We start from the raw sequence: 25,954 nt of genomic DNA on the forward strand, positions 1-25,954 counted from the left end.
TCAAAGCAGGGCTATAGGCTTGTTCCCCGGGGCTCCCAGGTACTGAGAGGAGGAGGTGACGGCTGGCGTGGCCGCACTGTCCGGGGTCGAGTAGGTGCTGTAGAGACCGGTCACCTGCAGGTCTGGGAAGGACTGGTCACTGCCGCCGGAGACGGGGGTCAGGCCCGAGGCCCCCAGCTCACAGCCCAGTGGGGAGTCTCCGAAGGCGCCCAGTGTGTCCAGGCTGAAGCCCTCGTCCTTGATCTCCTCCCAGAGGTTCCCTTTCAAAGACAAGAGCATTCATGTCAAACGGACCCGAGTTTGAAGGCCGTCTTAGGGCTGAGGCAGAGACCACGTGTGGTGTTTAGTTTAAAGGCACGCGTCGCAGGACAGCATGAAGGAGCCAGCGTTCCCGGCCCTTCCCTCTCCACTGGGCGTCCTTGGGAACGTCACTACCATCTCAGAGCCTTGGACTCCTCGGGAGGGAATGAGATGATCAGAGAACCCACCGCCTAGGATTGAGAGGCTGGAACTAGGCGATGAGTGGGAAACGCTCGGCCCTCGTTAAGTGGTACCATCGTGATCAAAGCCAGGGGACAAAACCATGATTTTCCCAGCACGTTTTAACTGCATGATAACCCAGGTGGAGAAGCAGGGCAGTTCAAACATACCCATTTCACAGCTATAACTGACTAACTTGCTAACTAACTAACCTGATACCTTGTCCAGTTCCCTCACTAGACACGCAACTCCTTGAGGGCAGAGGATTTCTCGGCCGTTGGCTGGCACACAGTAGGCGCACCGGTGTTAGCGAATGGATGACTTATGAGCCTTCACTGAAGCCTGAACTCCCCTTGCTCATTCATTCATTCGTTCCCCCTGTATTGAGGATGACCATGTGGGTCAGAGTGTGACCTGGCACGAGGTTGGTACATGCAGGTTGAAGCAGTTACCGGTTGAAAGTTTGGGGTCAGAGAGGCCCAGGTTGAAATCCCAGCTCTGCCACTTACTAGCTGGGCGACCTCGGGCCAGTGACTTCACTTCTCTTGGCCTCAGTTTCCTCATCGGCAGGATGGGAATATGAAATGGCAGTGGCCTCCCAGGACTGTTGCTGGATGATGCCTCTGAAGTGCTTGGCACAAGGCCTGGTATACCGCAAGTGCTGACTAAATGCTTGCTGTAATTTGCTAGGATTAGGTGGTTGGGAAGTGTTTTCTGAAGGGACGCGCTGTGGGGTAAATGCAGACCGCCCTCCTTTCCCTTGCCCTCCCTGACCTTTCGGGCTGCCCCTCCCCCAGCCTGCCCCTCCCCCCTCTGTTCCCCTCCCCCGCTTCCTCCAGCCTCACCCTGCAGAGCGAAGTCCATGATGCTGGGGTCCAGGGCGTCCACCTCGGTGTTCATGTCGGTGCTGATGTTGATGAAGTCCACAGGTGCCCTTCCCATGGTGGGCTGGGGGAGGGGGCTGGGGCTCAGGTCCGGCAGGGCATGCAGGGGTGGGGTCTGGGCCGGGGCAGGAGAGTCTGGGGTGAGATGTGCCTGGGGCTGGACCTGGTGGTGCAGGGGAACCGACTGCAGGGACAGGGTCATCAGTGGCTGGGGTGGGAGCTGGGAGACGGCCAGGCAGCTGTGGGCCATGGCCACCGTGGTGGCATGGGTCAGCACGGGGGCCTCAGGCTCCCCTGGCTTGTCAGGGCGTCGGCAGCTTTCTGGCCTGTCCGAGATCAGCTTGTCCAGCTCCTCTGCAGGCAAGTGGGAGAGGTCACTCATCAGAAGCCACCCTACAGTTTCTGGGCCCCAGCCCAGGCCTGGATTCAAATCCCAGTGATTTTAGCAAGCCTCCTGGACTCTCTAGGCCTCAGCCTCTTCATCTATGAGATGGCAGCACACACGGTGCACAGGGTTGTGAAAGTGGAATGAAATCACAGATTACATAGGGACTCCGAGAAGTGAGAGGAGTCTCAGATAACATGGGCTCCTCCCACGGGGACAATCTCGTAACTCTAGGACTTCACTTAAACCTCATCACAGCCCTACGAGAGGGAGGTGAGGCAGAGATTACAAATCCCACGAGATTGGGACAAAATTTATTAACATACAAGGGGTCCTAGCCACTCCCTGCTGCTAAAGAGACATGAAGCGTTGCTGTGGATTGAAACTTGGATCCTCCTTAATGCTCTTGGATAGAACAAGACGCAAATTACTCTTGAATTATTTTTGGTTGTTGGCTTGTATCTCGTTGACTACAACACAGGGTCCCAGGATCTATTTGGGTTGCACCCATTTTAGAAACGAGGACACTTGGAATTTAGAAGGTGAAGTGGCCTGCCCTAGCTGTCACCCCAAATATGTGTCAGGATGGGCCCTGGATCTCGAACCAGACCCCGGAGCTCTCAGCTGAGGGCCTACTGGATCCTGCTATGGCCTTTCTCCCCATCTTACTGAATTGTTCATCTCTGAGCTAGACTCCCATCCCCCTTGATACTCAAACCTCAAACACGATGACATTCACAGGGCCAGGCCAAATATTCCTAAGGCTGGGTGGCATTAGCCTCCCATGTCACTCTTTCCATTCATATGTCACTTGTATGTCCCCAGCTTCCATCTCTTAAGTAAAAAAAAAAAAAAGCGGGTACAATATTTTTTTTTCTAATCTAAAAGTAATTCACGAACAGGGTAGAAGGTTTGGAAAATAGAGAAATGTGAAGAATATAAAAATTATCAGTGGTCTCTCCATTCACGGTAAAGATTTTGGTATATTTCTTCCAGTCCGTGTGTGCGTGTGTATACATGTATGTCTGTAGATATATACATGTGTGTGTGTATGTATATATACGTACACACACACACACAAATGGGTGTGGATACACATTTTAGAATGTGACCATGCTGTGTATATTGTTTCATAACCTGCCTCTTTTCACTTATTGTATTGGGAGCATTTCTTTATATTCCCAAAATATTTTTATCTCTAATACTTGCACGGTATAACATTACATCTATTTAAATAATCCCCTATTGCAGGATGTCTAGATTGCTTTCAATTTTTTACTATCAGAAATCACTTCATGATGGATAACTTTGTTCGTAAACCTTTTGATCAAATCTTTGATGAGTAGAATAAGTGGACCAAATTGGAGGACCAAGTTTGCAAGCTTTCGCTACATTACTTGGCCCCGGAAAAGTTTCACAGCTTACGTTCCCAGCAACTGTACATGATGTTGCTGATTTCTCCACATCCTAGCCCACACTGGGTGTTATTGTTTTGTTACTTTGGGAGTCTGTACTGATGTGGTAAGAAAGGTAAGGAAGCCGTGCTTTCCCATGGGTGTTTCGTTCGACATGTCTGTGGGAGAAACTGGGGCTGTTAGCGAGATTCTACAGCTTTTCACGTTTCTGACCAGACCCTTCAATGGACCAGCCACCACGTAGGGATGGAGAGGAGACGTGTATTCAGGGGAGGGGAGGGGGGACGGTCACCAGGCGCCCATGTCCCCGGCATGGTGACTGGGCTCATTGTGGGATGGGCAGGATGCCGGGTGGGGATGTGTGTGTGTGGGTGTGTGTCTGAGGTGGGGCACCCGGGCCTCACCGGGGTTGGCCATGCTCCGGTGGATGGCGGCCAGGTCCTTCCTCTTCCACTTGTGCATCTCCTCCTCCATCTTGTCGATGCGGGCCAGGTTCAAGGCCCACAGGCAGCCCTTCCGCGAGGAGCCACTCATCTTATTCTCCACCTTCTCAAAGCACTTGTTCAGGGACAGGTTGTGTCGCACTGAGTTCTTCCAGCCGTCGGGAGCCGTCTGTGGGGAGAAGTGGGCCCGTGGGAGACCCCTGCAGGGACGCCCCTCTGAACCCTCTCTCTCCTCGGGGATCTCAGACTCAGGGCTGGAGGGGCAGGGGGACGATGTCAGTATCCAATGCTCAACCTCGAGTCAGGAAGACGAGAGAGCAGGGGGGCAAAGTGGCAAACGGGAGGGTCCATGCCCTGATTGTACATGGGTCAGCTGCACTTTAGCTCTGGGCAGTGGTTAAGACATGAGGACAAGGCCCAGGGCTGCCAGATCTCCCGCTCTTTCTCTCCCACTCAGGAAGCAAGCAAGATGATGCTAATATGTGGATAACTGGTCGAGTGCATTAAATGCTGATCATTTTTATAAATGCTCATACTTTATTGTTAGGTAACCAGATATTGCAATGCACCTCATACCCTATTCATTTTATTCTCTGTCTCTCTCTTACTAATGGTCAACCAGGTGTCAGGAGCTGCCAGTGCCTTTACATGCAGATCCTTACTAACCTTGCCAGCTGGGTATCATTCTCCCCATCTTACAGAGGGGGAAACTGAGGCATGGAGGGTGAAACTGAGGCTCAGAGAGGCAAAGGTTCTCACCAAGTCTGTGTTTAGCATCATTATGTTTTACTGAATCTGCGCTGAATAACTAGGTTGGCCCTCTACCCTTTGCCCCTTGGGATACCTGGTGAACTCCTCTTCATCCGTCAGAGCCCAGCTCAAATGCCCCCTTCTCTTTCTGGATTTCTTGGCCCATGTCTGTGTGAGTGCACATTGCAGGTGTCTATGGACATAACTAGGGGACTAAAAGGGTGGTCCCGTTTGGCCTGGGGCCAATCCTGGGTTCTGGCAGTGCCAGGGAGAGGCCAGAGCTACTCCAACATCCCTACCCTGGCTGGGCCCCTCACCTTGAAGTAGGGGAAGTGCTCCTTCATGAAGCTGTAGATCTCGCTCACAGGCAGGCTACCTGTCTTGCTGTTCTTCAGGGCCATGGCGATCAGACAGCTGGAGGCAAAATGTGGGGCAGGCCAGGCATGAAGTCATCTCAGGCTGACAGCCTAAGCCTCCTCTGCCAGGAAGCTGGCCCTGCTTAATCCTACTGGTACCAGCCCCTACACATAGTGTTAGCTCTTGATACCTTTTCCTGGCCCTGTGTCTTTCCCACCCGCTGACCTTGACCCTGAGCTCAGCCATTGGTACCGATTTGAGAAACCTTGTCTTTTCTTCCTCCTTTCTATCCATTTCCCATAACTAATGGGCCTTTAGACTTTCACTAGGCTGCTTACCCCCCTCCCCAAAATCTTGTGAGGTATGTAATACTATTATTTGATGACTTTTTACATCAGAGGGAACTGAAGCTCAGAGAGGCCAAGCCACTTCCCCAAGACCACATAGCTTGTGAGTGACAGAGTGGAGTGCTGGGCTCTGTGTCTGGGGTGGGTTCTCAACCCTGGGGGTTGACTGACCACATGACGGTCCTTCCTACGAACGGGTCCCACCTGGGGGTTCCCCACTCCCCGAAACCTCCCCCTTGGAAGCCTGGGCCACCACACCCAGCTGTCTGAGGTGCCCTCAAGGCAGCCCTCACCCCTCTCCTCCCTGAGGTCCCCACAGTCCCAGCCCCCCTGGACCTCACCTGTATGAATAGATGGGCTTGGGGTAGTGTTTGGGGTGCAGTTCCTGAGATGAATGCACAGCCATGCGGGGCTGGGGGTAGGGAGGCCGTGCCCCAAACGGGGAACCATACAGGCCCACAGGAGCGCACTTCCCACGGGTGGGGACGGGGAAGAGTGGCAGAGAAAGAGACGGTGAGAGAGAGCATCAGTCACTCACGATGACCCCGCCCCACCCCATCTCAGAGAGCCAGATGCAGGGTTTACAACCCCAGCAGACCATCTTGTCTCCGCCCACCGCAGGGTTTTCAGGGGAGCCGAATGAACAACCCCATGATATGGTGAAGCATGTTATTCTCATGTTCCAGGTAGGTAAACTGAGGCTCAGAACAGTCCCTCGCCAGTCCAAGTGAGGAGTGTCTGCCTCTGAGTCCAGGGCCCCTCCAAGCCCCCGGTACCTGCTGGATGCCCCGGGGTAGCGGGAACTGTGGTTGGGAGGTGGGAGAGTACAGCTGTGGCGGGTCCTGCAGGCTGGATGCGGCCTGGCCCCCCACAGGGAACTGGTTCATTTGCTGGGGCCGGGAGAGAAGGAGACAGAGGGTCAAGGAGGACTCCAGCCCTGTCGGACACACCCCTCCCTCCCTGACCCCTGTGGTGGCACTTACACTGGCTCCATGGTTGGTCAGGTGACCCAGACACAGCATGCCTTGGGGGGCCATGCCAGCTGGGCCATGGAGCAGGGCACCTGGGACTGCTCCCACGTGCAGGTCAGCTGCCCTGGCCAAGGCACCTGGATAAAGGAAGCACAGAGATGCCCAGGCTGGGGGAATGGTGGCTGCGGGCAGGGACAGCCCAGTCCCTGGGCACCTCCAGAGAATGGAGCCATCCCCCACCCTTGGGGCCCGGCGTATAGTAGGTACTTGACAAATTACTTCTCTGGGTATGGGGGTGGAGAGTGTGTTCCTACCAGCTGCGGGCCCCTATCTGCTCTTCTGCCAAGCATTAGCTCAGGGATAGTAGATGTACCCCCTTCTCCTGTGCTGGGCCTGTGACAGACATTGCATCTATCACAGATTCTCACTGCACCGGCCTGACTTTAGGTAGCCACCCCCAATCCAGCAAAGCTGATGTACAAGGTGATCCTGCCTTGGGGCCTTCAGCTCTCCTCAGTTCTGGCTGCCACCCGGGCTCATCTTTTGTGCTTTGGTCTGTCTGCCTTGTCCTTCTGTCTGACCAGATCCTTAGCTCCCTGAGAGCCAGGACCTCATTTTATGTGACTCAGTGCTCCAAACACCTGGCATAGTGACAGGCACGCAGGAGGTGTGCAGTGATGGAAGGGGCTTTCTTATTTCACAGTTTACATCTACGGAACATCTACTGTGTGCAAGGTACTTTCTGCATTGAATCCTCACAACACCCTATGAGGGCAGTTTTATTATCTTTTCATTGCAGATGAGGAAGGAGGTTCAGAGGGGAAGGCACCCACCCAAGGTCACACAGCTGTCCCTTGGGGTTCTAGATCAGGGATTGACAAACTATTGGCCACTAGGCCAAATTGGCCCACAGCATCTTTTTTTAAATTAATTTACTTATTTCTGGCTGTGTTGGGTCTTCGTTGCTGTGCATGGGCTTTCTCTAGCTGTGGCGAGCGGGGACTACTCTTCGTTGTGGTGCACGGGCTTCTCATTGTGGTGGCTTCTCTTGTTGCGGAGCATGGGCTCTAGGCACACGGACTTCAGTAGTTGTGGCACGCAGGCTCAGTAGTTGTGGCTCATGGGCTCTAGAGCACAGGCTCAGTAGTTGTGGCGCACGGGCTTAGTTGCTCCGCGGCATGTGGGATCTTCCTGGACCAGGGCTCAAACCAGTGTCCCTTGCATTGGCAGGTGGCTTCTTAACCACTGCGCCACCAGGGAAGCCCCACAGCATGTTTTTTTATATAAAGTTTTATTGGCACACTACACCCACTCACTTACATATTGTGTATGGCTGGTTTTGCACATCAGTGACAAAGTTGGGAAGTTTCAACAGAGACCATCTGGGTTACAGGGTCTAAAATATTTACTGGCCCTTTATAGAAAGTTTGCTGACCCCTGCTACTTGGCCAAGAACAATTTGTCCAATGAAAGACATACTCCTGGGGACTTCCCTGGCAGTCCAGTGGTTAGGACTGTGCCTCCACTGCAGGGGGAGTGGGTTCGATCCCTGGTCAGGGAACTAAGATTCCCACATGCCACACGCAGCACAGAGGAAGGAAGGAAAGGAAGAAAGAAAGAAAGACTGACTCCTAGGCATTAATTTTTCAACTATGGGTACTTTTAATGTACTGTGGTGATATTTTTTTTCTGGCTGAAAATTACCACGACATATTTATTTTTAAATACCAAAAGCCTCTCTCTGGTCCATTTTTTGAGTTTCTTTTGATCACTGACAGGCATTCAATTCAGATGTAACAACTTGGTCTGCTGGAGAGAAAATTACACTTATCTAAAAATCTGACTCCATTAATTTTAGCAGAGAAATACAGAAGTCTGTGAGAATAATATATTCCTGCTTGTAGCATCTGTGTTTTATTTTAAGACTATAGCTTTATAAAATATAGGAACTTGAGAACCACTCGTAAGAGGACAGAAGCAAACCCAGTGTTTGTCCCCGTCTAGGGGAAGGAAGGCTGCCTAGTGCATGCACTGCAGTGATTGTTTTTGTTGACTGTTTTTCTTTGACACTTTCTGTGTCTCTAAACATTTAATCCACTTGCTTTGACTGCAACTAGCTGCCATTTACTGAGCACCTACTGTGTGCCAGGTCCTGAGCTCAGCACTTTCTTGGAAGAAGTCGAGGTACTTAAAAAAAAAATTTTTTTTTATAACCATTTTTTAAAAATTGCAGCGTAGGGACTTCCCTGGTGGCACAGTGGATAAGACTCTGCGCTCCCAATGCGGGGGGCCCATGTTCGATCCCTGGTCAGGGAACTAGATCCCACATGCATGCCGCAACTAAGAGCTCACGGGCCACAACTAAGGAGCCCGCCTGCCACCACGAAGACCCGGTGCAACCAAAAAAAAAAATGCAGCCTAGTTAATTTACAACGTTGTGTTACTTTCAGGTGTACAGCAAAGCGATTCATATATATATATGTCCTTTTTCATATTCTTTTCCCTTATAGGTTGTACAAAATATTCAGTATAGCTCCCTGTGCTATACAGTAGGTCCTTGTTGTTTATTTTATATATAATCAATGATAGTGTGTATATGTTAATCCCAAACTCCTAATTTATCTCTCCTCCCCCTCTCAAAGTACTACTTTACTTTTTAGAGGTAAATGAAATAAACTTTTGTAAAGCGTCAGACAGCAAATACTTTAGGTTTTGCCAGCCATGTGACCTGTCTTCTTTGTTTTTTAATAACCCTTGAAAAATGTAAAAGCATTCTTAACACAAAGGCCACAGGCCACAGGCTGCATTTGGTTCCGGAGACCGTCGTTTGCTGACTGCTCGAGGTGTTCAAGATGTACAGGGGTAAGGGAAGGTCTGTCTTTATTTGTTGCTGAAAACTTAGCTCACACAGCGATGAGCCTATGAACAAACCACATCCCCCCGGGGAGGGTAGAGTTAGTCCCATTTTACAGAGGAAGAAACAGAGGCCCAGAGAGAGAGAGGGTGACCTGGCCACGGCCACACAGTGGTGGATGGCAGTGCTGGGCATCGCCCCTCCCCTGCCACCCCACCCCGCCCCCGCGCCTACCTGGGTGCGCGTGTGGCGCACTGGGGCCACCCAGGTCCACACGGCCACTCGTCACCTGCTGCAGCCTCGGCACGTCCACGGCCGTGAGCCACGACAGTGATTGCAGGTCCCCGGGAAGGTCATCGTCGCTGGTGGCGGCCAGGAGCCTGCGGGGAGGGGCAGGAGCTCGGGCAGGGGCGGGGAGCTCAGGCCAGCTCTTGGGGGGCTCGCCTACCTCTGGAATCACCCCCTTTAGCCTCTCACCTCCCCCAAGCCACCCTAATCCTCCAATCTGCCCACTCCCAGAGATCCCCCTTTGGCAGCCAGATCGCACACCCTCAAATCTTCCCTTCCTTTATTCACTTAACACGTCTTACTCAGTCTCTACCCCCAAGTAATAAGCACTGATGTCTGTTGAGCACTTACTATGTGCCAGGTACTGAATCACGTCCTTCACAGGTATTAACCCACGGAACACCCGAGCCACCTGATGAGGCAGGTGCTATAATTATTCTCATTTCACAGATGGGGAAACTGAGGCTCAGGGCACTGAGTCACTTGCCCAAGGCCACACGGAACAGGAAGGGGTGGGGCTGGGAGCCCAGCGTGAACTCTTCACCGTGACCCCAGGCAGCCCCTGGAGGTTCTAGTGAGGACCCACGCCCACCAACCCTCAACTGATTCACAAGCAAAAGCATAGCTTTCTATGGAAAGAAAAAGTCTGCCCATCGAGGGCAGCAGGCAGGTACCCCAATTTGGGGTAACCATGGCTCCCCGGTGCCCTTGAAGTCATGCTCGCCCCACAGATCCAGGGCCCTGGGCCTCTCGGCAGCATCCTGCCCGTGTTATAATGTGACTGCAAACCGGCCAGGAGCCCACGCCACACCCAGCACACCCGCGGCCCCGCAGGCCAGGCGCCTTCTGGTCTGTTGCCCAGAGGCCCATCGTCCAAATTCTAAACTCCAGGTTTCAAAACTAGGTGTCCTGGGGCCTCAGAGAGAGAGAGAGAGAGGGATGCAGCCTGTGGTTTTCTCATGCACGTGACCGTGGACCCAGCTGGGGCATCAGCCTCCACCCCCTCCTGCCATCTGCGTGGCTGCCTCAAGCCTGTGTTCTCTCTCCTTCCCTCACTCTGTCTCTCTTCCCCCCTCCTTCCCATCTCTCCTGCTCTCTCTTTCCTTGTGTTTTAGGGCCACAATTAGCGTTGCCATGGCACCCGCTGCTCGGTTGTAGCCGGGCCTGGGCCCTCAGCCCACCAAGCTGGCATCAGGTGACCACCCGGCTGCCCCGGTGATTGGCTGCCTCGTAGGAAAACAGGGCCTGGAAACGATTTGAAAACTCGGCTGGTCCGTGTCCGTAGCAGCAGTTGGCCCGGCTGCTGTCCCCTGGCGGCCCATTGTGTGACAAACGACTGTTGCCCCCATGGCACGTGGCTCCCATTGTACTGGGGTCTCCCTGCAATTGTTTTTACAGCCCCCCCAGCTGCCGCCCATTTGACCCACTCATAACTCATCTGGACAAGTGACAGCCACAGGCCAGGCCTGGGCGATGCCATCTGTCCCGTCAGGCCCGTGGAGACCATGGGGTGAGGCTGAGGGGCAGGGCTTGACGTGCCGCCCGCTGTCGCTGTCGGGGGAGCCTGGCCAGCCCCCACCCAGGCTCCTCCTCACCCCACGGCCAGCCGACCTCCCAGCATCTGGTGGTACGAGCTCCACTCCCGCTCAGTAACCTGCTGTGGCTCCCCAGTGCCCTTGCTGCCCTACCTGACGCTGGGGCCTCAGGGAGGAATGGAAATGAGGCCCTGGTGGCAGGTTTCTCAAGAGGGGGGCCCATCAGAGCCCCCTGAATGGTGGGGGACTTGTAAACACACCAGGTTCCTGGGCATCGCCACGGAGCAGAATCTCTGGCGGCAGGGCGAATCTGTTAGATTATGTGTTGGTTAAGAGCTTGGACTCTAGGCTCTAATCCTGAACTTCACTTACCTGTGTGCCCTTGGGCCACTGACTTAACCTCTCTGAGCCTCAGTTTTTGTTTTTTTAAATAATGTATATTTATTACTACAAAAGTAATATGCCACAATAACTAATGATTGTGAAAGCTGTGAACTACACAAAAACAATTATTAAGAATTTATAAATAACTATAAGTTTAATGCACAAGGAAATAGGTGGACTATTAATACAAAGACAGAGACAGTGTTAATTGGGTAACCTTAGAAAGACCTTATATCCTTTTTTTCTTTTCTCTCATATCACTTTTTTTTTTCACACACACACACTGTATTTTATTTTTACAAGAGATAAACTGACACCAAGCATTGTAAATGGATGACCACAGAGCCTCACTTTTTGATCTGTAAAGTGGGGCTAAAATAATAGTTCCCATCACATAGGGTATGCTGAGGATTAAACATATAGTTGCATGAAAAGACTTGGAACCATGTCTGACTTTGCTGTCATTAATATCAATATTAATGTTAATGATAATATTAGCCAAGTCCTCAGGGGACTGGAAATACATCAAAGCTTTGGACTCTGGGGTCACACAGACCTGACCCTGCTGCTGTTACCACTAGTGGCTTCCACTTACTGAGCACTTCTTGTATGCCAGATGCTGGGCTGCATGGTGTGCCCATTTTACAGATGGAGAAACTGAGGTCCCGAGCTCACAAATGCTCTGAGCTTATTTCCCCCAGAGTGAGAATCACATAATGTAACTGCTTAGCACACAGCTGCACGTGTGGTAGGGGCTGAGTTAATGGTGCTCTTCTGATCGTTCTTTTCTTTTTTTCCTGCTGTTTGTAAGCCCTGTTGGGCCTCCCCTTCCCTCATAGCAGCAGCCCCAGCACCCCATGGCCCCACCCCCATGCTAGGAAAGCCCTTTTGGCTCTTCCTCCCCCACCCAAACTGTGCCTATCCCTGGAGGCTCCCTCCAAACTGTCTTCTGGCCTCTTAATGCCAGTCTCCTCAGACATCACCTGACCCCACCCCTCATTTTACCCATGGGGAAACTGAGGCCGAGAGAAAGGAGGCAGTTTGCTTCCAATGTCATACTCCAGGAAATGACCAGGGCAGGGGCTCCTGGCTCCCCATGTGGCCTTTCCTAGCCCAGGAGTACCTTCTCCTCCAGGAAGTCTTTGCCACCCAGACCCCAAGCTCAGGGACCCCCTCTGCATCCTGACTGCTCCCTGGGCCAGTGAGTCCTGCCTTGCCATCCCTCTGCCCACATCCTGCCCCTTGGCTCGCTGAGAGCTGGCCCTGAGCCCCCCCATCACCCTGTAGCCCAGGACATAGTGGCACTACTTAAATGCCTGCTTGGCCAGTTGAAACAGGCTGACCCCAGACCACCAACCCAGAGAACTGCTTGACAGTGACTGTCACATCCAAACTGTCACATTAGTACCTCTGCCCCCTTGAGTCCTTGAGACAGCCTCAGGACAGGGATAGGGAACAGACAGCCCCACTTTACAGATGGGGAAACTGAGGCCAGACTGGTGAAAGCAAAATTGTGACCAGGACTCGAATTCGGGTCTATCTGCTGACATCTTGGGCTGTACCTGCAGCACCACAGGCAGAGAACCTGATATCCTCTCAGGCAGATACCCCACCCTGAGTCCTGGGCTCTCAGCTGGGGCTGTGTGAATGACCATCACCCAGGGGCTGGTTCAAATGCAGAGTCCAAGGGCCATCCCAGACCCTGGAATCCCACCCTGGGGCTGTGGGGCCTGGGAAGCTGTGTTTTAGTGCCTCCCTAAGCTCTGGGGGGAGGACAGCCCTGAGGGGCTGTGGCAGGGGCTTCGGCACAGCTCAGGCTCTGGTTGGATGGATCTGGGTTCAAGTCCTTATGACCCCCCCACCCCAGTCTGTGAGACCTCAAACAAGTTATTTCTGGCCCCTGAGCCTCCATTTTCTCATCTGGAAAATGGGAGAGGAACAGACCACATCTCCCTGGGTTGTTGCAGGGATCAGATGAGCCAGTGTGTGTTCAACTTTTGGCACAGGCCTGGCCCCCGTTCTCCCTGCTTGGGGGTTTGCTGCTCATTCTGGGGGTGGGCAGCCAGGTCCTGTTCCCCTGCTGCCTCAGGCATCCCAGGGTGGTCTGGTCCCCCCTTCAGTTCAGGCCAGAATGCCTGCTTCCATGTGTGTGGCACATGGCCCAGCTGGCCCTGCTGGTCTCCTGAGATGGCTGTGGATGCCCCGGAGCTCTGTGATGGAGTCTGCGGGCCCCGAAGCCTGGCTTATGTCCTGCTGCCCCCTAGGCTCACCTGGCATCCAACCTCTTCACTGTGTGTCACAGGAACCAGGAGGTGATGCTCTAGGGCCTAAATGGGAGTGTCCCATACCCACTGCCGGGCCCGGGGCCTTGACCATCTCTGTCTCCTCTCCCACCCTCCTCTGCCCTTGCAAAGAGGCACAAAGCCCCCTCTCCACGGTGGCATGTAAAGGTCCCCCAAACCTCTCCCTTACCAATGCCTAGAATCCCCTCATTCAAGGTGTCCCCATGTGCCCCATTCCTGCGCTCTCCTAGCACTTCATTTTAAGTGGCATAAACCACGGGATCCTTGGCAGTTGTGACAAGAGAAAGACTTCTTGGTTCAGGAGCCACCATGGCTTCTGAGCCATAGCCCTTGGAAAGGCACTCAATCCCTAGCCTCAGTTTTCCCACCTATAAAATGGGCACAAATGATAATACGAGCTGTAATATCTTATACCCTGCCTGGGACTGGCTTGCTGGTGTGGAGGCCAAGTGGCTTGTGAACCATCCTGTCATCTGCGAGGGTTTGGGATTATTCCCTGGAGTGTGTGTGTGTGTGTGTGTGAGAGAGAGAGAGACAGAGAGAGACAGAGACAGAGACAGAGACACCCTGTGTCAGTCTCCTGAGTGGGTTTCTCATCTGCTGGACAATGATGGGATATTTGCAATGCAAAGGAAGAGGCAAACCTAGCCCCATCACCCTGGGATCTCCCAAGACCTGTCCTACTCACTCTCTGCATCTCTGGGTGAGGAGGAGAGCCAGCCCCAGGTCACCATGTCGCTGATGCCTCCCCACCCAGGGTCACCTCCAGAGGAAGCTACAAGGAGAACAAAACTATGAAACTTCAGAGACACAGCTCCTTCCATCTGCTCCCTCCGCTCTCCCCACCGCGCCCCTGCTCCTATCTCACCCCTGTCCCTCTGTTCTGACTCTCTCCCACTCTTTCCTTGCTGGTATCTCTGTGTTTGTCTCTGTGTATGTCTCTCTGTCTCTCTGTCATTGTGTCAGTGGTGCCCTGTGATGAAGTCCTGGCCCCTCTTGTCCTGCCTGGTGACATCAGACCTGCTTCCAAACCTTCCTGAGCCTTGGTTTCCTCCTCTGCAGAGTGGGGTAACAATGACAGAGGCAAAGCACTCACAAGAGGCTCTTAGTAAATGTCCATCCTCTCCTCCTGTTCCATCTCCCTCTGATGCGGCATCCAGGGTCCCCAGATCTCTTGCAGACCCGTCTCCGTCCCACACACTCATTCACCCATCATTCCTGTGTGCCCAGTGTCGGCACTATTTTAAGACACTGAGCCAGGCTTTCAGGGGATGAAAGCAGTTAACCCATGCTCCCGCGCCCAGGTAATTCCCACACGCCCAGTGCTGGGGAGCCATGGCCCCTGCCACACCCTTCTGTCAGCTCAGGTGACCCCATGCTCTGACACGGGTATAGTGTGTGACGGGCCCTGGGCCCCAGGGTACCAAATGTTCCCACTTCCTCCAGCACCCTCCATTGTGCCTGCGTATCTTCTTCTTCTTTCACAAAGGATGCCTTCCCTTCTCCTTCTCTGGACCTGTCATCATCCCCTCACTTGAGCCCCCATTTCTCTGAGCTCCAGGGAGCCCCTTAGTGGGCCACAAGCCTCCACCTTCTGAACCTGGCTGATGTCCCCAGGGAAGACAGGGGCTGCACTCCCAGATCTTGGGGGGCCCCAGGTCTGGCAAAGAGGAGGCCGGGACAGGGGCCAAGTTCGCTGCTGGGTGCTGATGCTAAAGCAGGACCCTTGTACCCTGGCAGGAGCCATACACCCAGAGCCCATCACAGGGCCGGGCATACAGTGGGTGCTTAATAATTACTCAAAGATTGGACATGTGAGCAAACAGATCCAGCTGTCTAGATGTCCCACCCCCACTGCCCCCAGGGCCCAGGCAGGGGTGAAAGACTCAGTGTAATTTTATTTAATTTTATAGTTAAATAAAATTGAATCTTATTACAGCCTGTGGACACAGGTTGGGGTGAGTGAGCCCCTGGGGTGCACCTTGTCCCTAATGGAAGTGACTGATCTCACGTCATCCTCACGAGAGCCTGATCAGGGAGGTATGTTACCATTACTACCTTCCCATTTGCCAGGTAGGGACCCTGAGGCCCAGGAGAAACAGGCCTGTCTAGGGTCCCCCAGCCAGAGCCTGGGTTGATTACAGCCCCACCGTCCTCTCTCCCTGCCCTACAAGGAACAGTTGAAGAAATGTGCTCTGTGAGTTCTAGAAAATCCAGGCACTGCGCTGCCTCACAGGGAGCCACAGGTGGTTATTTAAATTTAAACTCACTAAAATTAAATAAAATGATAGATGCAGTGTCTTCGTCACGCCAGTCACATTTTGAGTGCTTGGTGCCCATACGTGGCCAATGGCTTCCATAGTGGACTGTGCAAATGTGGAACATTCCCATCATCGCCAGGCATCCTACTAGGCGGCAGCCTTCTGGAACATTCTTCACTCTTGATGGAACAATGTGTGGTGTTTCTACCTTGCCTTAAGACAACTGGACATTTGATTTGGATTTGGACACTTAAGGAGCTGATTTCCTGGAAGTTTGAGTTTTATTAGATGTGGGCGTAAAAGGGTCCTCCACCCCACCCACCCACCAGTGAGGAAGTTATGGGGAAGGGCTCTGTAAAAACTGGAGCTGCATATAAGGCAGCTTATGAAGTAGTGAGCTCTCCATCCTGGGAGCATGCAAGTAGGAGCCAAGGGATGGCCTGTCAGGCCCCTGTTGGATGAAAGATGAGCCTTAAGCAACCTCCAAGGTTCCTTTTGATACAAAGACCCTGTAACTCAGGGGAGCAGTCTGCAGCTAAATCCCTGGTTGCATTTCCAAAGTTCTAACATCTTGGGCAGCCCCCTTCCCTCTCCAGGCCTCAGTTTCCCCATCTATAAAGCATTACTGGCAGAGTAGAAGTTCCCTCAGGGTCCCACTGGTCCTAGGGCTCTAGGAAGGCAGAGTAGCACCCCAAGGTTAGGAGCGGGTGTGAACCCCAAGACAGGTGGGCCCAGGCCTGACCTCTTCCTGGCTGTATGACCATCACCTGCCCTGGGCCTCAGTTTCCCTGCATATAAAATGGGAATAATAATAATAATAGCACCTACCCTAAGGGGGCTGTTGAGAACACATTAAGAGTTCATTTAAGCATCATATCAGATGAAGCATCTGATTTCAGTTTAACCTGAAAAAGCAGGTTAAACTATTACCTCAAGGGTTCCAAAGGGGACCCCTGGCCATGCAACCTTCTCAAACCAAGTGGAGGATTTGTCACCAGCAGGGTATCCTCATTAGTGAATAGAAAGCTTTGGGGGCAAAAAGAAAAGAAAAAGACCTAGGTAGCACTCCAGAGTCCCCTTCTGAATAAAAGGGTTCACTCGCAGCTCCCCGCCCATACAGGAGGCACTTCAAAGCTCGGCCACATCCATCTTCTCCTTATTAAAACACACACACACACACACACACACACACACACACACACACACCCTAGAGGGCATCATCATCCCCTTTCACAGATAGGAAAGGTGAGGCCAGCAGCCTCTTGGCAGTGGCCCCAGGTACTGGCCTCAGCACCTCCATCCTGACCCGCCCCAGGCCTCAGTTTCCCCATCTGGAACACAAGGGGGTTGAACTCCTTCCATCTCCATGGGGCGGCCACTGGGACACACCACCTGCAGGGCCACGTGGGGTGGAAGACTGTAGAGGTGGGCAGCCCACCTCTGCCGGGAAGTGAGATGCTGAAGGGTACAGTCCCATTCTGAGGGGGTTGCAGCATGGAGTGTCTGCGAGGTGGCAGACCCTGGTTAGGAGCCAGGTGGTACCCCGGGAAAATCGACATCAGAGTAATAACCCCTTCTTGGAAGTGCAATAATGGGGCTGCCATTTCTCAAGTGCTTCCTCCATGCTTATCACTTTACCTGTGTTTCCTGTAATGAGTTTTGCTCTAAAGGTTCTGGGCTTATCAGAAGGCCCAGGCCTGCCCTCCGTAATGCTACATTCTGAGCCCATCTCAGCTAGAAAGCCTGGGCCCTGGCTCCCGTGTTTCTCTTTTTGCAGCATTTCAGTGTAGTTGGTTAGGAGTGTAGGCTCTTGGGTCCACCAGGCCTGGCTTTGAATCCCACTCAGTCACTTAGTAGTTGTGAGATTTGTCTGCAGTCATCTGCTTCTCTGAGCCTCAGTTTGCTCACCTGTAAAATGGGAGTGCTAACGCCTGTACACATCTCATTGGTGGCTGTAAGGACTGACTGAGATAGTTCAGGTAGGGCGCCCAGCCCATCAATGTGTATTGCGTGCTAGTGGTTCAGATTAGTGTCAACATCCTCCGAAGAGTATGGATTCAGCGTAAAGTGGGCTCCATGGGGAGGTCAACGTGCAGAGTACCCGACACTCAGGAAGCACCAGCTTCATTCCACAAATTTTTCCTGAACTCCTACCTGCCAGGCCCTGTCAGACAGACAAAGTTCCCTCTCTCCAAGGAGAGAACTTTCTAATTGACCTAGGGATTCAAAGAAGGGGGAGTCTGCCCCATGGCATGCCCACCTTCCTGCCAGCCCTCTTAGGTCTGCATCTCCCTCGTCTCCTGACGGCCTGTGGGATGGCTATTTGTCATGCCCATTTCATAGATGGGATGGCTGAGGCCCAGAGAGAGGAAGGGATACCCCTCAGCCACACAGCATGTCAGCAAAGGAGCTGGGATTTAAACCACCCACCCTGGAGCCTCTTCACTCGATGTTCTGCCAGTATGGCTGAAACAAATCAAGACGTAAGCAGGAAGGGCAAACCATTATCACGTTATTTTTAGAAGGATCAGGCTGCAAGGTGCCTCCACGGTGACGGGGCCACTGGTCAGGGGACTCTGTGGTAGCCTTGGGCAAAGTGAGATACAACTGGAGTCCATGGCTGCCATTCTGCACTGGCCAGGGGACCAAGCTGATAACATTAATTAACAATATCCTTAACTAATCAGCCGTGTTAGCTAATCCCATGGAGGGATGGAAGATGAGCCAGGAGAGTAGGGCACTGGATGGGGTGAGCCCAGGGGGGCCTGGATTCCAGTCCTGGCTCCACTCCTAATGGGGGTCCTTGTGCAAGTCACTCAATGCCTTCGAACCTCAGTTTTCTCAGGTGTAGAACAGAGGTGATAAAAGGGCCTGGCCTGCTTCCTGGTTCAGGGTAGGTAAATCACTGCAGGACGTGGTACAGTATGTGGCTCGAGTGCTAGGCAAGTGTTTGTGGAATGGATGGATTTCATACCCAGAATTCAAAGCAACCTTTCAAAAGGGACATTAGAACTAGAACTTGTCACTGTCCTTAAAATCCACTGGGGTAGTAAGAGTCGAGCTCCTTGCCATGATCTGGTCCTTGGCCATTTCCTTCCTTCTCCCCTTTCCTCTAGCAAACCTGTCCATCTTTCAGTTCCCCAAACATTCTATGTTCTCTTTGCACAATGCTGTTCCCTCTGTCCGGAATGCTGTTCCATGCACTCATTCACAGCTGGCTCTTTCTCATGTTTCTGGCCATAGCCTAAAATTTCCCTCCTCTGAGAGGTCCTCCCTGGTCACCCCCACCCCTGGTGGTCTTTCCTGTGTTGTGTCTGCAGAACATTTAGCATTTTGCCATGAGGTATATTCATTTATACATGTTTCTAGTCTTTCCACTCTAGGAGGGCAAGGATGGAGAGGCTCTCTATTTTGTTCAGCACCCACCAAAGGGCCAGGCACCCTGTGGGCATTTATTCCATACGTGCTGGAGTAGGAAAGGGAAGAGGGATCCCCCTGCAGTCCAGCCCAGTTCAGCTCCAACACATCTTGTGTTCCCCAATCTCTATCCATTGCCTGCCCAGCTTAGACACCACCTCCCCCAGGAAGCCCTCCCAGACCAGTCCAACATCTCCCAGTGTTTCCATCCACGGGAATGACTAGTGCCATTAGTATCTACCCATGGCATAGATTCCTGAGATCACTCATTAATTTTAACTCTCTTGTCTACTCCTGCCTTCTCAGGGCAGAGCCCACATTTAACCCTTTATTTCCTATCTTGGGAATTCTCAGAGTTGAGACAGCAATTGTGCAGTGGAAGGAACACCTGTTTGGGGTTCGAGTCCTATCTCAACCCCTTTGTAGCTGTGTGACCTTGGGCAAGTCACTTCACATCTCTGTGCCTCAGTTTTCCCATCTGTAAAATGGAATAAGAATTCCCACCACAAAGGGAAATTGTGAGGATAAGATCAGATAACCTGTAAGAAAGGGCACCAGGCAGGTACTCAAACCACATTTCTTTCTTTTTTCCTCTGACCTTTCATGGCTACTAGGAGGGGTTTGCCAAGAAAATATTGTCTCTGCGGGAGTGGGGTGTCAGATCAGCATCCCTGCGGTACAGAGAGGCACGTCCGCTATGATTATAACCAGGAGGTTTTACCTGCCTTCTGGAGATATGGTTAGTAAGAAATTGTTACATCGTTAGCAACTGTTCTTGTTTACAATCCAACCTTTACACAAAAGGGAGTAAACATTTCATGGAGCTGTTTATTTAGCGAACATATCATTTGTAATATCTTTCCTAACCGTTTACAGGAAAAAGAAAATCTAATGCCATTTTAGCAAGCTTAGAAATTCCCAACTGGGCCAAGAGTGAGCGTAATGTGACATGATTTGATTAGGAATTTGGAAAAGAGACTCTTTCATTTTTAGAACTTGGCTCAGGACTTGGTGTGCGTGGGCATGCTGTGTGCATGTTCCTAGGGGTGGAAACACAAGACCCCAAAGGAGGACTGCACCCCACGAAGGCTACCTCTCTTTCCTTGTCCGAGGGTGGGCTAAGGAGCTATTCTGGCCACCCCGAACACCCTGAAGGGTGCAGGGTTGTAAAGATGCTCAGATGGTCACTGCTCCTGCCATATGGAGCCCCTCACCCAAGGAGATTACAACCTATGGGTGGAGCCACTCTGGAATGGGGGTAAACCATCCCCCACACTCAATGCAGTAGGAGGCTTAAGAGGAAAGGCAGGTGGTGTCCGCCTGCCCTGGTCCACAGGACAGGACTTTGTCATCACTTGAGAGTGAAACTTCCCTGAGTTTCCGTGGATGTGCTATTTCTCATGTGTTATTTATCCATCCATCTCTCCATCTGATGCATATTTATAAAGTATCTACTGTGTGCCTGGCACTGTGGTTCACTGATGAGAAAACCACTGTCCAGAGAGGGAAAGAGTTTTGCCCAAAGTCACCTTCTTTTTTAGAGGAGGGACGGAGGGTTTGGGGAATAAACACCCAGCACAAGGCTCTGTAATGATAACCACTGAGCCGCACGGCCCTGGGAGAAGCTGAAGTTCCAAGGAGCTAGCAGCCTGCCTCCTTTTGCAGCTCTGGGCCTCAGTTTTCCAATCTGTAAAAGGAGGTTGTTAGATCTGACCTCTAAAATAAGGAGTTAGCACACAGTAAGTGCTTAATAACTCTCATTATTTCCTAGTGCTCTTAAGAGTGGATTCCCTCCTAGTTTTGAGCCAAGGGGAAAGCAGCTAACCCACGTTGAGCACGAGCTGTTGTTATAGCCATTGCTCAGGAGATCCACAGCCCCAGGCAGCCGGGATGCTGCTGCCCATTTGCTGTCTAGGCCGGGCCACTGACTCTCCACAGCTCCCTGGGGACAGGGCAGCTGCCTCCAGCTGCTACGCCCCCCACCCTCCCTGCACACAGCCATTGAGACTTAACGGCCAAACTCAGCCCCTGGGGATGGAGGGGCAGGCAGCTGCATGGAGGGCTGCAAGGGGGCTGGAACCAGGCTGCACTAGCAGCCTGAGTGGTCCTCAGAGTCATTCTCTGGAGATGTGGGAGGGGGAATGAGAAGCCCATAAACTTCTCCTGGGCTATTATTCAGGGAGAAAAATGGGAGTGGTTGGAAGGGGTGGGGGAGCCTCTGTATAATCATAAAATCTCCCCTCCATGAGAAAGCACTCTACCCCAGGCCTGGCTGAACACCATTTCTAGATGGAAGCACAGGATCCTCCCAGTGACCCACAAATTGGGCTCTTTCATTGTTCCATTTCCCAGATGAAGAAACTGAGGCACAGAGAGGGGCAGTGACTTGTCCAGGGTCACACAGCTGTGAGGTGGTGGAGAAACTTGCTCTGTTCCAACCCCATGCGCTCTTCACCAGTGGGGCATGGGGGTGGTGGTCATGGTACCCTCTGGGTGGGACAGCCTAGGGTTCGAGTTCCCACTGTCCCCATAACTACCTGCATCATCTTGTTAGGTCACTTAATCTGGCTGAGCCTTGGTTTCCTCATCTGCCAAATGGGCACAAGAGTGCTACCCTCATAGGGTGGTTGTGGCACAGGGCAGACAGGTACTAAAGGGTTAAGAAACCACCAGCTATTATTATTGTTGTTGTTGTTATTTTGTTATTCTGCCTTCTGTTTATGCTGTTTAACATAAGAAAACAGCCCTGAATCCATGTGGAAAGGAACAGCTGGACCCCCAGGATTTTTCCAAGATCATATAGTTGGCAAGTGATAGAGTTAAAATTGTTATTTAATCTTTCTAACAAGTCTATGCAGTGGGTACTATTTCTGTCCCCATTTCATGGATGAGGAAACTGAGTCTCAGAGGTCCACACAACCAGAGAAGCTGGGATTCTAACCGACTCCAGAGCCAAGCTCCTAACCCTTAGGCTGTCCCCAGCCCACTTGCCATAATTTAAACCCTTTCAGTGCAGAAAAGAAGCCCATAGGTCTTTGGTTGTGCGACCTTGGGACAACCATTTCACTTTTCTGAGCCTCAGTTTCCTCACCTGTACAACGGGGGCTCATCTGAGCAGCCTCCCAAGCTGGGCATACAGTAGGTGCCCACACACTGCTGTGTGCCTGGCCCACATCTGGGGTCCCAGCCCCGCCCACAGCAGTCTCTCAGCAAATATTTGTTTGAATGTGTGGCCTCATTCGGGCCTCAGAAGGCAGCCTTCAGGCTCACAGCCCTCGAGAAGCAGCCGCCTGCTAATTGGGGGCTTCGGTCTTCGCCAAAGGCACCGCTGGTGAGTTGCAATGGCTCCGGGAGGTCAGACAGCCGCTGGGGAAACAGGGCTGAGCTGACGTGACAGCCTGCTCTTCCCAGGCCAGCCCCTGTCCTGTCCCCACTCCACAATCTGGGCTGTGCCCCCTCTACCCATGGACACGGTACTTGCCTTGTGGGTGGGGCACTGGGAACCAGGGCAGCCCTTCAGTGGCTCAAGGGAGAGAGGCTGGGATACTTCCTTTTTCTCCTCCTCCCTCCCTTTGCTGGTGACCTTGGACAAGCCCTTTCTCCTTTCTTGGGGGGCATTTCCTGGAGCCCTGTTAAGACCACTGGAGGAGAAGCAATAACTGCTATTGTCCTCTTAACATCTACCCAGTTGCCCAGCCTCTCACCCAGGAGGGGACAAAAAACTGCAGGCTTTCAGTGGTCCCATTGCCCCACGCCACAAGTCACACACCCTGAGAGACCACCTTCGAAACCAAAATCTTCTAGCTCTCCTGCAAAATCACAGAATTTAATGTAACCATAGTTCTTGGTCAATTTCAGAAACCATAACCAGCACATAAACACTTTAAACAATTCAAAAAGATATCATTTGTTATTGTTGAAGCCCTCACCTGTATTCCTGTGGAGAGGGGTGGTGATTTTGCCCTGAGTTTCGAATAATTCCTGACATCATGGATGAGATGTCACTTTCTATCATCTCCTTGGGGAAAAGACAAGCAGAAAACAAAGCTCCCATCAGCAACGATGTGGACAGGGCAGAAAACTCAGTTTTCCCACAATTCAGAAGGATGGAGCTCAAACAACTAATAGAACACTTTAAAAAAAAATTGTAACGCAATTGTACTCCAATAAAGATAAATGAAAAAAAAGTACTAGAGGATTCCTGGGTGTCACAGGTCACTTTCCCGGGGCAATTCTACAGGGTTTTAGAAGCAAATGAAGAGAATAGAATGAAATTCCAGGTTCTTTCAAATTAATGGGGGAAGGGCAGAGGAAGGCTCTAGAATCCAAATGTCAAGTCTTGGATAATGTAGACTTGCGAAATAGGAATCAGAAAAACCTGATTCCCTTCCAAGCCTAGTATTTTCAACCACGGCTCGGCTTGACCACTTTGGAAAAAATAAACAAAAAAGGACAGTTTGATGTGTCATGTATGTTTCTCTGGGGGAGCCAAATTCCCACTTGCAAAGGGAATAATCTCCGCAGGGCTCCCGCCCTGGAAATGCCTTCAAAAATGCCACATGCCCTTGCTGGAAACCCAATACAACTCCCCACTCCACCTCCTCAGCCCCCGCTGCACACAAACTTAACCTTTAAAAGAAATCTTCCCTAAGTTTCTCAAACTCTGAGGCTGAAACGAACACAGAAACCCACTAGACTCTCAGATCCGCCCCCAAAGTCATCAAGGACCCCTGGAAAGGAGAAAAGGGGGGCAAAGAGAGGCAGACCCCCGCTGCCCCTGCCCCGGGTCTCCCCCCAGGAAACGCAATGCAGGGCACTGCCCGGGAGGAGGGAGCAAAGCCAACCCTGCAAGGCGGTACCTGGAGCCGATCCTCGCTGGGCCGCCGCCGCAGGCGCTCCTGGGGCGGGATGGGGTTTCTGAGGGGGACTCCCTCGCGCTCGCCCCTCGCGTTCTGCAATTTGGCCGCCGTCGCAGCTCGAACCGTTTTTAAATTTCCCTCTCTGGAGCTGTCCAGCTCAGAGCATGCGCAGTAGCTGTGCGGGGGGCTTTTCCCCAAGGGTCAGTTACAGGGCAGGGTCAAGGGGATTGCAACGGGCGTTTCCCAGCAGCAGCGAGCCTTGCACGCCCCGTGGCTCCGGGTGGGGTATGGTGCAGGGGTAGGGACACCCCTCTTCAAACTTTGCCAGCAGTGGCCCCAGCTGCACGCCTGCGAGCATGCGTTGAGGAGCAGTGGGAGGGTGATTTAGGCCAAAAGAATTAAGTTGCAAAAGGATGCTGGGTGCATTAAAATTTGCAATCCGTCACTGCCCAGGGGAACAGGACGTGGGTGGTGTGGAGATCTGTTGCAGCCCTCTCTCTTCCCCAAAGGGGGGACGGGCCAGGAGGCCGAGTCGGGGCACCAGGTAGACGCGGGTTCGGGCCACCTGTCTCTTTAAGAAAGTTGCGCCCGCGCGCATAGGCGCGGCGCGTGGCCGGAGGGAGCCCTCGGAGCCAGGAGCGCTCGCGCCGGGTGCCTCCACCTGCTGGGACCAATGGGGGTTGGGAGTGGGGAGTGGGCCGGGCGCGGGGCGTTTCGGGTCTGCGCGCCGCGCCCCCCTGTCCCGCGTGGAGAGTGAGTCGGCCCGGAGCGAGCGCGGCTGGGCCAGCGGCTGTGGTAGAGGCTGCGATGCTCGGGGTCCCGCGCGGCCAGCGGAGCGCAGCCGAGCCGTTGGGAGCCGCGGCCCGCCGGTGCGCCCGCGCTCCCGCCTTCCCCGCCGCCCGGCCCGCGCCGCCGGCTGCCCCGCCCCGCGCCCGCCGCGGGAAAGGTGGCGCGGACCGCGGGCGGCGGCGGGGTCGAGCGCGGACAAAGGTCTCCCCAGACGCCTTAGAAGTGGGGCTTGAGTTAGTTTGATCCCCCGAGAAAGCATGCATTTTCGACTCCCTCCCTCTTGAGCCTCTATTGGAATAGTTTGAAATAACAACAGCAATAATAGTCACAGTCATCCTTTATTTACTTATTTCTGCCGCCTCGTTTATCTTTCACACCATCCCCTTAGGGGAGAGGATGGTCCCCTTTTGGCACAGAGGGAAACTGAAGCCCTGGGCGGTAAAGAGTGGACAAGGGCGCACGAGCAGAGTGGGGATTCGAACTAGGCCACGGCGACTCCACAGCCTCTGACCCTGCGTGTAGATATTCGACTCAAATCTGTGCCTCTGGCCGAGTCAGGCCGGGCATCCAGTGCTTCTTGGGTTTCTCCAGGCTGTCCTCACGTTGTTTATTTATCCCGTAGCGGGCAAGGGGAACCGCGTCTCCGCCCCTGTGGTTGGGAAGCCTTTCCGACCTACTGTGTACTTTCAAGAAGGAGCCGGGACTGCCTAGGCTGAGTGTACAGTACCTGGATTTCATTTTTCACTCAGGTGGGCTGTGACCTTGGCGTTGCTCCATGTCCCGAATGGTTTTCTTGTAGCACCTGGGCGCCCTTGCTCCTTTCTTCTCTGCCAGAAGTAAATAGATCAGCTTGCAGTCTCTAGCGGGGAAAATGTAATTTACAGATGTTAGTTAAGGTCATGGTCATGAAACGTCTCAGTCTTCATCTCTCTGCGACCTGCATATATTGAAAATGTGTATTTTGACCGGTTCTAGTTTACACTGTAGTAATGTAGTTTACTACGTCACTAATGTAGCAGTGTGGTTTACATTGCTTTGAATGTCCCCGAATGACCTCCAATTAATTCAGAGGTTAAGTTGTAAGCACTCAAAGCATTTGGGTTTATTTCTGTTAATCCTTAATGGAGTTGTCAGTAAATAGTGTGGGAGGGGTGGGGGGTTGACGTGACAACCTCCTTTTGAAGTAACAGTCCTTTTCATCCAGGTATAATTTTATATCTTTAGAGTGGTTT

General features: G+C 52.6%; 1 protein-coding gene across 1 annotated transcript; it reads right to left on the minus strand.

Moving 5' to 3' along the window:
• Window positions 1–23,945, minus strand: FOXN4 (forkhead box N4). Its single transcript, XM_032603213.1, has 10 exons — window positions 23,934–23,945; window positions 23,004–23,092; window positions 9,121–9,266; window positions 6,045–6,169; window positions 5,838–5,951; window positions 5,403–5,530; window positions 4,675–4,771; window positions 3,569–3,776; window positions 1,326–1,718; window positions 1–260 (listed from the first exon to the last, which is right to left on the minus strand). The coding sequence occupies exons 2-10, from the start codon at window positions 23,087–23,089 to the stop codon at window positions 1–3; spliced, it is 1,557 nt and encodes a 518-aa protein (XP_032459104.1). The 5' UTR covers window positions 23,090–23,092; window positions 23,934–23,945.
• Window positions 23,946–25,954: the final 2,009 nt, after the last annotated feature.

Source organism: Phocoena sinus, chromosome 14 (genome assembly GCF_008692025.1).
Source record: "Phocoena sinus isolate mPhoSin1 chromosome 14, mPhoSin1.pri, whole genome shotgun sequence".
Taxonomy (NCBI): domain Eukaryota; kingdom Metazoa; phylum Chordata; class Mammalia; order Artiodactyla; family Phocoenidae; genus Phocoena; species Phocoena sinus.

What these genes read in the sequence shown, in the direction of transcription:
- FOXN4 (XM_032603213.1), bottom strand. Translation starts at nt 23,089, where the DNA reads ATGATAGAAAGTGACATCTCATCCATGATGTCAGGAATTATTCGAAAC. An exon ending in TACCCCGGGGCATCCAGCAG is followed by an intron (nt 5,531 to 5,837) that starts GTACCGGGGGCT and finishes ACCCGTGGGAAG; the next exon opens with TGCGCTCCTGTGGGCCTGTA. An exon ending in AAGCCCATCTATTCATACAG is followed by an intron (nt 4,772 to 5,402) that starts GTGAGGTCCAGG and finishes TTTTGCCTCCAG; the next exon opens with CTGTCTGATCGCCATGGCCC.